This window comes from Hylobates moloch, unplaced genomic scaffold (assembly GCF_009828535.3).
Source record: "Hylobates moloch isolate HMO894 unplaced genomic scaffold, HMol_V3 SCAFFOLD_11, whole genome shotgun sequence".
Taxonomy (NCBI): Eukaryota; Metazoa; Chordata; class Mammalia; order Primates; family Hylobatidae; genus Hylobates; species Hylobates moloch.
The window spans coordinates 17,480,916-17,493,071 of record NW_026652286.1 but is presented as its reverse complement, the minus strand read 5'-3'; the positions used below and the strand labels follow the sequence as shown (position 1 = coordinate 17,493,071).

General features: G+C 38.3%; 1 protein-coding gene across 3 annotated transcripts; it reads left to right on the top strand.

Annotated features, from left to right (window-relative positions):
* The first annotated feature begins 7,219 nt into the window (after nt 1–7,219).
* FSHB (follicle stimulating hormone subunit beta) lies at nt 7,220–11,395 on the top strand. 3 transcript variants are annotated; one of them, XM_032168004.2, is made up of 3 exons: nt 7,220–7,254; nt 8,093–8,257; nt 9,771–11,395. In XM_032168004.2, the coding sequence occupies exons 2-3, from the start codon at nt 8,099–8,101 to the stop codon at nt 9,999–10,001; spliced, it is 390 nt and encodes a 129-aa protein (XP_032023895.1). In that variant the 5' UTR covers nt 7,220–7,254; nt 8,093–8,098; the 3' UTR covers nt 10,002–11,395. The 3 variants fall into 3 exon arrangements, with proteins under 3 accessions (XP_032023895.1, XP_058302920.1, XP_032023894.1); XM_058446937.1 differs by having other exon boundaries at nt 8,062–8,257; XM_032168003.2 differs by having other exon boundaries at nt 7,220–7,284.
* The last annotated feature ends 761 nt before the right edge of the window (nt 11,396–12,156 follow it).

The window sequence follows — 12,156 nt, the reverse complement described above, 5'->3', positions numbered from 1 at the left end:
AAACATTGGAAACCGGTGGGCTTATTTTATTATTTTTTATGGTTATATTAGTTCACCTAATCTGGCAATGTGTAATGCACATGTGCCAGACATTAGACCAGTAAGCACATCTTGTGACCACTGCAAATTTACTTATTAGCTGGCAAGTTCTACGTCAGTGCTGTCCAATAGAAACATAATGTGAAACACTTATGTGATTTAAAATCTCTGGTAGCCACATTTTAAAGACCAAAATAAAAAGGAATAGGTGTGATCTTAATAACAATTTTTTTAGCCTAATATATCCAAAATATTGTCATTTCAAATATAATCAAGATACAAATTATTAATGGGATATATTATATGTTTTATTTTGTCTTTGAAACCCAGTGTGTATTTTACACTTATAGTATACCTTAATTTGGACTAACTGAATTTCAAGTGCTAACAGCCACCTTTGATTGGTGGCTACCACATTGGACAGTGAAATGCTATATTACCATTGTTGGGTTATTAGATAGAGTAAAAACGTAATAAAATGTTGGCACTTTCTATGGAAATAAATATCGTATATGTTATTTATTACTTTATAATTTAAATAAAGTAGATATGTCTAAATAATATTTTAAATGACAAAAAAGAATAAAATAATTAGAAAGAAAATAAAATATATTAAACATTTAAAACCTTACATTGTAAAACATATCTCACATGGGCAAAGGAAAGGAGGAAAGGATACCAGAACATAGAAGGAGCAGGTAATTTATCAAGGCATGAACACGGGTGTTTAATTTCCTATTTTGAGGCCAGGCCTGGTGGCTCACACCTGTAATCCCAACACTTTAGGAAGCCAAGGTGGGTGGATTGCTTGAGTCTAGGATTTCGAGACCAGCCTGGCCAACATGGTGAAATCCTGTCTCTACTAAAAATACTAAAATTAGCCAATCATGGTGGTGGTGTGCCTTTAATCCCAGCTACTCTGGTGGCTGAGGCACAAGAATCACTTGAACCTGGGAGGCAGAGGTTGCAGTGAGCTGAGATTGTGCCACTTCACTCCAGCCTGGGTGACAGAGTACGAGTCTGTCTCAAAAAATATATATATATATATAAACATATATAAAAATATATATAATATATGTAAACATATATAAATATATATAATATATTATATATATTTAAATATATATATATTTATATAAAACCCAGACATAAAGGAATAATTTTGGGGGAAAATCTTCATAAATGAAAGAACAACATAGGCTGTTGAGTGTATGCACAGAAATTCAAGAGATCTTCCAGCAATTGAAGACAATGGTTTACCAGAATTCACAAAAGAAGTCAGCTGTGCATTTAAAGTAGAATGTGACGAGTGTTACCACTGAGGTAGGAACTGGGAACTAAGGAGGCGTAAAACAGAAAGTGCTGAACTGAGAGTGGGGCATTGGAGGCTGTGTAAGGCAGGGTAAGTGAATGTCTTCTAGAAGTTACCTCTAAATGGAGTTTTGAAGTACTTGTAGGAGTGGCTTAGGTGAAAAGAAGAGGAGAAATATGTATCAGGCAGAGGGACTAGAACCTTATTTACTTCAAAGAAGAAGCAAAAAGAATACATGTGATTTTGAGGTGGTGGGAGGTGCTTTAAGCCAATAAAGGTGAATTTGACATAGGACTTCCCTAAATAATGTTCAGTCATTTGTTAAATATTGAGTGATATATCACTGTATTAAAGCCCAAGAGTTGCTTTTATATAGAAAGAAGAAAAAAGCCCAAGAGAGTTTTATTTCTAGAGGGAATATTTTCTAGAAATAAAGGAAGGTGTATCAGCCAGTTCCTAGTCAGGAAAACAGAAATCACACCTGATATGCAAAATAGAGGAAATTCAGGGAATTCATTAATCCAGAGGTTTGGTTGCTCAAGTATTAGATTGCTGGGGATATGAGGCAATCAGGGATAAGTAATAGTGAGAAGCTCCATTTATCCGCAGGATTGGAGGGACATAGGTGGGGTTCCCAGAAGCCAGAAGGTGAGACCACCTAGCAGAAGCTCAAACCACAGCTGGGGTTTCCTTACAAAAGCTGGGACCACCAAGGGAGGAGCTGTCCAATGGGACCTGGAGCCAGGGAGATCATGCAGTCACTACCAGGAAGGGAAGCAGAATGTAAAAGGTAGAGAAATACTCCAACTTCTTCCTTGCATTCACTTTCCAATCTCCATTCACAAAGGCAAAAGCCTGCTAATGCAGTAGAGTGGGAAAAGCAGCCTGCCGAGGTCCTTTCTCCCACAAAACAGAGCGCAAAACCAAGCAAAAACAAGGAATGCATTTGATAGCAAGCAGGTTGTGGACCAACACAACATAAAAGAAACGATGAGTGATTTTTTTTTTTATTTGGTTCAAGAAAAGTATTTCAGTAACTATTATGTAATAGAAATTCTATTTCTTTTGGGGAATTCAAAGGTGAATAAAAAAGAACTCTAAATTTTTATTAATAAAATATTTCAAAAACCTCAACGAGAGTAATGGCATTAACTAGCAAATACACTAATGAGATGAGCTAGCCATAAGAGGCTTAGAATTGAGAGAAAGGTCTGGGGGCCTCTTGACAGGCCAAGTTCAGAGCCGTTTGTGGGAATCTCTGACCTAACTGCAGGTAGAAATATAAATATGGGCATTTAGAATACTGGCCCAAACTTTGGATGATGTCTGTCTCGGGGTCTCTCCAATTAATGGGATTGATGAGAACTGCAGACCACTGAGGTCACCATGACTCAATGAATAGCCCCCTGGCTTTGGAGTCAAACCAACCTGAATACGAACCCCAGCTTTGCTACTTACAGGTTGCATTTATCCTCAGTTTTCTCATCTTTCAAAGAAGAATAGTAACTTCTTTAAAAGGTTATTATAGGCTGGGTGCAGTGGCTCACGCCTGTAATCACAGCACTTTGGGAGGTGGAGGCTAGTGGATCACTTGAGGCCAGGAGTTTGAGACTAGCCTGACCAACATGGTGAAACTCCGTTTCTACAAAAAGAAATTTAAAAAATTTTGCTGGGTGTAGTGGCACACACCTGGAATTCCAGCTACCTGGGAGGCTGAGGCATGAGTATCACTTGAGTCTGGAAAGCAGAGGGTTGCAGTGAGCCAAGATTGCACCACTGCACTCAAGCCTGGGTGACACAGTGAGACCTTGTCTAAAAAAAAAGAAGGTTATTGTGTTATTGTAAATATTGTATATGAACTTCTATTTAATATGTTTAGTTAAATACCTGTGTAATTGTCCAATGTGCTCTTCTAGCTCACTGCACAGACAAAACTGATTCACTGAAATCATGGAATTGCAGTAAAGAACAAATCTAATTAATGTAGGTCAAATGGGAGGACTGGAGTTATTATTCAAATCAGTCTCCCTGAAAACTCAGAGGCTAGGGTTTTATGGATAATTTGGTGGGCAGGGGACTAGGGAATGGGTGCTGCTGATTGGTTGGGGAATGAAATAGTAAGATTGTGGAAAACTGTCCTCCTTCACTGAGTCTGCTTCCGGGTGTAGGCCACACGACCAGTTGAGTCATGAAGCATGTGTCCAACTGGAGTCAATTTGTTGCCAGAATGCAGAAAAATGTCTCAAAAGATCAACTGTAGGCTCTACAATAGTGATATTATCTATAGGAGCAATTGGGGAAGTCATAAATCTTGTGACCTCTGGACACATGACTCCTGAACTAGTAAGGGATTATAAAAACCATGCCTATACATTATCAGAATTCAGGTCTTCCCATAATCCTAATCTCATAGCATTTCATTTGTCTAGAAAGGCCATTTTCAGTCCCTGAGCAAGGAGGGGGTTAGTTTTAGGATAGGACTATTATCCTTGCTTCAGTTAAACTATAAACTAAATTCCTCCCATGGTTAGCTTGGCCTACACCTAAGAATGAGTGAGGACAGCCAGCCTGTGAGGCTAGAGGCAAGATGGAGTCAGCCATGCTAGATTTATCTCACTGTCATAACCTTTGCAAAGGCAGTTTCACCTGGGACATAGGAGGTACTCAATGAAAAAGAAGCTATTAATATTAATATTTTAAAAGTGAATTTAAGGAACTAATACTATGTACATATTAGTCATTAAAACAAAGTAGTTCATTTACATTCACACAAATAAATCTTGTGATTATACATAGGTAATATGAAAAACCTTGTTTTGTTTCATAATACAAGGTATTACCAATACATATAGTAATGTTAGCATTCCTTTGGAAAAACTGAAAGGATTTATAATTTTCCAAGAATCATTAGTATTTTTATTTAATATACATAATATAAATTTAATTATTCATTCTATAACTTGGAAATATGCTTGCTTACCAATTACTGACAGATTTCAAAATATTTCTATACTCACAATATTCATCTATATAAATATTGATTTGGTACTTACAATGTCTACTGCTATGCTAAGTTTTGTCTTTGTCAAACATATTTTATAAAATCATAATCCTAGATGAATCCAACTTTTGGTCACCCATGTGCCTGAACCCCTGCTGTTAACAGGCAAAGTGTGTTAGGTACAGATCTATACCTACCACCTTCCTCTACCCACCAGCATCTGCACCCACCACCCCTCCCCACCCACCATTATCTACACCAACCACCCCTCCCAACCTACCAGCATCTGCACCCACAACACTACCCACCCACCACCATGTACACTCACTACACCTTCCAGCCATCACCATCTGCACCCATCACTCCTCCCCATCCACAAGCATCTGCACCCACATTTCCCTACCTACCAGCATCTTCACTCACTACCTCTCCACCCACCAGCATCTGTACCCACAACCCCTCCTCACCCACCAGAGCCTGCATCCATCACACTTGCCCACTCGTTAGCATCTGCATCATCAAGCTCTGCCTTCTTGCCTAATATAGGATAAGCTCTCCATGGTTCTGCCTAAAGACAATGCTTCCACTCCTCTTCTATAACCCATTTCCTTTTACCTCTTCAAGTACACTTCAGAACTTCTCTCTCCTTCTGATACCAACTTTTTCCACTTTACTCAATCATTCCCATCACCATACAAACGTGTTTATTTTTCCCATCTTAAAGTTAAAAATCAAAAGAAAATTATCTGCGGCCAGGCACGGTGGCTCACACCTGTAATCCCACCACTTTGGGAGGCCGAGGAGGGTTGCATGACTTGAGGTTAGGAGTTCAAGACCAGCCTGGCCAACATGGTGAAACCCCATCTCTACTAAAAATACAAAAATTAGCTGGGCATGGTGGCACATGCCTGTAGTCTCAGCTACATTCTCTAGCTGAGGCCAGAGAATGGCTTGAACCCAGGAGGTGGAGGTTGCAGTGAGCCGAGATTGTGCCATTGCACTCCAGCCTGGGTGACAGAGTGAGACTCCATCTCAAAAATAAAAAATAAAAATAAAACAAAAGAAAATTATTTTTACCCAACATCCACATTACCCAAATACCCATTTCTTTGTTGATCTTTGTAAAAAAAAAAAAAGCTCTTGGAAAAAGTTGTCTATATTCACTATGACTTATCTCCTCCAAATCACTTAAACACACATCAATCAGGTTTTTGTTTCCATCATTCCAAAGTAACTTTTATAGCCAAGGACAGTAGTGAACTTTACATCACACGTGCATTGTGAAGTTCTTGATCCTCATCTTATTTAACCTGTCAGCAGTATCTGACACAGGTGTCACTGGCTCCTCCCTGAGATGCTCTCTTTATTTGGCTTTTGGGACACCATATTCTCCCCATTCCTACCTTCCTCAATGGCCCTCCTCAGTCTCCTTTGGAAAGAGGAAAAAGAAACTTCATTATCTCCCGGATGTAGTACAAACAACTCAAGTTCAACATGTGCATACTGAACTCCATTTCCTTTTCCCAAACTTCGACATTTACAGCCATCCCCTTTCAGCTGATAGCAAGTTTATCCTTCCAGCTACTCAAACCAGAATCTTTAGAGCCATCCTTGACCCTTTTCCTCCTCTCACACTCAACATCTATCCATCAGAAAATTTTGTTGGTTCTACTTTCAAAATGCATCCATAGTCAGAGCATGTCTCATTACCTCCAATAGCTACCACGCTATTCTGAACAAACATCATTTCTCACCTGGGTTATTGATAGCCTCCTAATGGGTCTTCCTGTTTCTTTGTTCCCCTACATTAGCAACACAGCAGTCAGAGGAATCCTTTTAGAACTAAATCAGATCATGTCATGTCACTTCTCTACTTAAAATCCTTCAATGGGTCCCATTACACAAAGAGTACAAACCAGAGCCCTTACCTTGGTCTACAAGGTCCTACATTATTTGACTCCTGTTATCTCTCTGACATCATATTCTAATATTACTGCTGTTGTCCTTTTGCTCCAGTCACACTGTTTGATTAGTAAATATTTATTAAACAAAGCAATCCTAGTCTCCAAGGAGATCATAGTTTATTGGAGGAAACAACAGCCTATAAATGGTTACACACAGAAGGTGGTGATTATGGTTCTCCCTCACCTCCCATCCTAAACTTTGACAGGTGAAACTCCCCTGGATGTTGAAGGTTGAGGAATTTGCCAGGGTTCAGGGTGGTGTTGGAGGAGGCAGGGAGGAGGCAAGGACATTTCAAGCAGAAAGAACATTACATGCAAAGATCTAAAGATATGAATCAGCAACATATTTATGGAATTACAAGTAAAGTAGAAAGTTCTTGCTAAAACATCAAAAAATAAAGATTTGTGATTAGGGGGCCAGAATGTGGGAGGGAAAGAGAGATACAGTTCACACTTTAGACAGGAGCCAGATCATGAAATGCTTTCTCTTTGTTTGTTTCTTCCTTCACAGCTTTTGATATGCTCTTGGAGCAATTTATTAACCATATTTTTAATGCATCTCCTGAACACAGTCAAAGCAATACTTGGAAAGGACTCTGAATTTCCTGATTTAAAGATACAAAAGAAAAATCTGGAGTCACAATTAATTTGAGAAGGTAAAGGAGTGGGTGTGCTACTGTATCAAATTTAATTTGTACAAAATCATCATCTCTGGTAACATTATTTTTTCTAATCTACTGCGTTTAGACTACTTTAGTAAAGCTTGATCTCCCTGTCTATCTAAACACTGATTCACTTACAGCAAGCTTCAGGCTAGCATTGGTCATATTAATACCCAACAAATCCACAAGGTGTTAGTTGCACATGATTTTGTATAAAAGGTGAACTGAGATTTCACTCAGTCTACAGCTCTTGCCAGGCAAGGCAGCCGACCACAGGTGAGTCTTGGCATCTACAGTTTTCAAGTGGTGACAGCTACTTTTGAAATTACAGATTTGTCAGGACATGGAGGACAAAACTAGAGCTTTTCACTACTGTTGTATAGGAAATTTATGCTTGTCAACCTGGCTTGTAAAATATGGTTAATATAATGTAATCACTGTTAGCAAGTAACTGACTTTATAGACCAATATGCCTCTCTTCTGAAATAGTCTTATTTTAAACAAATGCAAGAAAAATAAAATATTTATGAGATTCTAAAAATGAAGACATAATTTTGTAGTATAGAATTTTCTTGGCCAGGAATGGTGGCTCATGCCTGTAATCCCAGCACTTTGGGAGGCCAAGGTCAGAGGATTGCTTGAGCCTGGAAGGTTGAAGATGCAGTGATTCATGATTATACCACTGCGCTCCAGCCTGAGCAACAGAGCAAGACCCTGTCTCAAGAAAAGAAAAGAACTTTATTTTTCTTTTCAGACAAAAACAGACTTTAAAATAATAACGGAAGAACAAATATGATGATCACAATTATCAGAGTAATCACTTTATGACAGTCAGCAATAAGATTCTAATCTTTAAATATTCCTCTGCTTAAATTATATTCGAGTTTTGATCTATAATATATTCCCACCCTGACCCAAAAATTGAAGAAGGACAAGGAAAAATGTTCTTCCAAGAAACAAAGACGTAAGTAAAAAGGCAAAAGGAAGGAAAAAAAACTTTTGAAGCAAAATGTGAGGATGAGCAGACCAATTATTTTTGGTTTGGTCAGCTTACATAATGATTATTGTTCTTTGGTTTCTCAGTTTCCAGTGGGCTTCACTGTTTGCTTCCCAGACCAGGATGAAGACAGTCCAGTTTTTCTTCCTTTTCTGTTGCTGGAAAGCAATCTGCTGCAATAGCTGTCAGCTGACCAACATCACCATTGCAATAGAGAAAGAGGAATGTCGTTTCTGCATAAGCATCAACACCACTTGGTGTGCTGGCTACTGCTACACCAGGGTAGGTACCATGTTTTGCTGGAAGCGAGAGTGTTGAAGGTCTGTATTAGGCCAATTTCATTAGTTTCTACTTTATCAATATTTTGTGTATTCTAAGTAACAGCCATGAGTCCTTTAGCCAAGACTGTCTGTGTTGTGATTGGGGTTAATGACCATGTTATCAGTTAGATGTTTGGGCTTGGATTTGATTTGGGTAAATTTAGGAAAGCCTCAGATTTAATCTGATCAATTTGGTAATAGTCCAACTTTGCATTTACAGGAAAAAAGTATTTCTATGTTATGTTTTTACATATAGAGAGATAAACATGGAAAAATACATATATTTAATCATAAAGGACCTACAATATTCTCATAAGGCAATTTCTTTAACTGACGCTACATCTTTGACACAAAAATCATACCAAAATATGTCTCCAAGTCACATAAAAACACAGACAGCCACTTAAAAAAAATTGTCTTCCTGGCCCTACTAAATACAAATGCCAACAAACAGCCTGAGAACACAACCAATTCTTGCAGACTGTTAGAACAAAAATGAATCAGCAAACCCACTCCCTTCGTTATAGCATTGAGAAAACCAAGACATAGAGGCATCAGTTACTAGTCTGTGTTTGCAGTTTCCTTGCATTAATACAAGTAAAGAAATAGTTTCCATGGTGCTTTCTTTTTTCTCTGCAGCACCCCTAATTATCTATGCAGAATTTCATTCTATAAACTAAAATTGAAAATGGCAACTTTTTAAATGAAGGATCCTTTATTTGATGGTAAATGAGTTTGATCAAACTCCATTTATTACACAACTTATTGCACCTTCTTGGGATATACATTTGGTAGGATGATATTAAAATAAACAGCAGCCCCAATTTCTTTACGCAGTATAAATAATTTTTCCACTGGAAAGTGCTACTACAAATAATTTCTACTTGGATTAAAAATTCTTATATGCAAACTGCATATCCTTTGAAACTAGGAACCCTGCAAAGTATACAGCTTTTAAGGGAGAAAAATGTCCACAAGGAGTTGGAATATTTAAAATCTTATGTTAGCCTTAGCAAACATGTTAACTTAAGCATTAACATTTAAAATTATATATTTTTGACCTTTTATAAATACATCAGAGCAGGGTGTTTTAAAATATTTTTCTGAGACATTGGATATCTTTGTTTATGGTTTAAGTTGTCATTAATATAGCTTTCAATTAAATATGAAAAGTGACTTAAAATTCTGTCATGTTTTTCATCATTTTTCTATGCTAAAATTCAAAGTTCCTTTATATTTTGAAAAATAATTAATATTTTGATATAGCCATAGGAAGTAAGAAAAGGAATTACTTGTATTTTCTGTAAGATTTCGAGAACAATTTAGAAATGTAAATAGCATATAGGTCATTTATGAGGTAATTTTTTAATGGGTAAATGTTAGAGCAAGCAGTATTCAATTTCTGTCTCATTTTGACTAAGCTAAATAGGAACTTCCACAATACTGTAACCTAACTCTCTTCTTAAACTCCTCAGGATCTGGTGTTTAAGGACCCAGCCAGGCCCAACATGCAGAAAATATGTACCTTCAAGGAACTGGTATATGAAACAGTGAGAGTGCCCGGCTGTGCTCACCACGCAGATTCCTTGCATACATACCCAGTGGCCACCCAGTGTCACTGTGGCAAGTGTGACAGCGACAGCACTGACTGTACTGTGCGAGGCCTGGGGCCCAGCTACTGCTCCTTCGGTGAAATGAAAGAATAAAGAACAGTGGACATTTCTGGCCACGTACCCTTGTCCTGAAGGACCAAGATATTCGAAAAGTCTGTGTGTGTGCAATGTGCCCAGGGTACAAACCACTGGATCAGGGGATTGTCAGACTCTACAGATCCCTGGTCTACTGGCAGAGGGAACTCTGGGAATTGAGAGTGCTGGGGGCCAGGACTCCATCATGATTCAGCTCTCTATTCCTAGGTCTGATTTCATAAGGTTTATTCAGTCTTAACTCATAGACTTGTGCATGGTTTCTTCTTTAAAAATCTTAGAAATCTTCTCAGGCAATGCCTCTCTCTTAGGGGGAAACATAAGCCTAGAAGGAGGAAGCGGTAACGGGAGTGAGTGAAAGAACTAACTGCAGCAGTCTTCTGGTAGACTCTTGGGCCCTCTAGAGCAAGGTCAGCATCTTCAGCATTGCAGCCTCAATGCCTAGCACTCTGCCTGGAACTTAAAAACACAACAATGGCTTCTTTAGATCAGAAAGGTCAAGGGTAGAAAATACTGGAAGGGGATGTTTGAGGTAAGCTGAGGAGGCTGCCCCCAGCCACACCAGTCCCATGAAAGTAGTGGCATCAGTTCCACCTCGCCTCTTCTCCAGCACATGGAGTATTGAGACATGATGTACCTCTCTGAATTGTTCGGTACAGATGGGGAGTAACAGAGCTCAGGATTTCCAAGCTATTACTACCAAGCCTGTTAGTTAAGGGCAAAGGCAAGAAATTTTAATTTGGGGCTGTGGAAATTAGCCTGCCTCTATTCATTACTTAAACAAATTTATCACATGCTACTAGGCTCCTGCAAAACTCCTTTTTGAGATAAAGGGAAAAAACCAAACTATCTCACCCTACCCTCCCTAGGATCCATTTCTTTGGAATGACAAAGGATTTGAAAGTAGGTTTGAAAGCAGTTTCAGCAATTTAATAAATATAATTAACTTGTCTACAAATATATTTGTATAAATAAATAGCTCCTTTAGAAAGAATTAGCCATGGGGGACGAGGGAAAACTGCTGTTTTCTAGGATCCTGTCTACATCAATCTTCTATTCTATCCATCCATGTTCTCCCAAATCTGTGCTTTCTTTCAACAGGCTACATATTAAAACTATTTCATGAGTTGATTTCTTTTAACCGTGTTAACTGTCTGTTATGCACTCAGTTTCACACTCACATTGTTTAACTAATTTATTTAAATCTTATTTTTTTTAATAAAGATGCTAGCCACCAGAGTCATAGGTTTGGATTGTTTTATGTACAAACAGATGACTTAGATATTGTGTATTTCATAATATTAGTGGAATGAAATCTTAAAATATAATTCCCAGTGTTTCTATAAATATTACCTTTCCTTATCTTTGGAGATACTAAAAATAATTTTGTTGGATTTCTGAAGTGTTTTGTCACTTAAATTTCCTGTCATTTTTTGAAGACATTTTCTGATGTAATTGAGGAGGAAAAAAGCATAGAGAGAATCACAGAGTGGGTGGAGACACTAGAGTTTCTCTAGTTTACTTCTTGAATTTTTGAGATGGAAAAATTAAAGCCCAGTGATATTAAGTGACCCACCCAAGATCACTGTCCTAGTCCTTTTGGGCTGCTATGACAGAATACCTTAGACTGGGTAATTAATAAACAACAGAAATTTATTGCTCACAGTCTGTAGGCTGGGAAGTCCAAGAGCAAGGTGCCAGCAGATTTCCCGTCTAGGGAGGGAGGGCCTGCTCCCTACTTCAACGCTGGTGACTTTTTGCTGCATCCTCATGTGGTGGAAACAGCGGAAAGCTCCCTCAAGCCTCTTTTATAAGAGCACTAATCTCATACATAAGAGCTCCATTTTCATGATCTAATCACCTCCTAAGGCCCCACTTCTTAATACCACCACAATAAGGATCAGGGTTCAACATGAATCTTGGAGCAACATAAACATTCAGACCATAGCAGTCACAAAGACTGTTCGTGGCAGAGCCAGGATTAGAATCCTAGCCTCCTTGCTCTTAACCCAGCTCTCCTTTGACTAATCCACCATAATAAGAAGTCATTTTGGTAAAGATTGAAGCAAAACTATAGATATTATTATAATAATCATCTCTGTCCATTCTAATCTGGTATTGGGTGTGGCTTATAGCAATGCCTTGAAATTAGGGC

Excerpts from the sequence above, each read along its gene's own strand:
- FSHB (XM_032168004.2), top strand. The coding sequence starts at position 8,099 with ATGAAGACAGTCCAGTTTTTCTTCCTTTTCTGTTGCTGGAAAGCAATC. Across the intron at positions 8,258-9,770 it reads CTGGCTACTGCTACACCAGG|GATCTGGTGTTTAAGGACCC; the intron begins GTAGGTACCATG and ends TAAACTCCTCAG.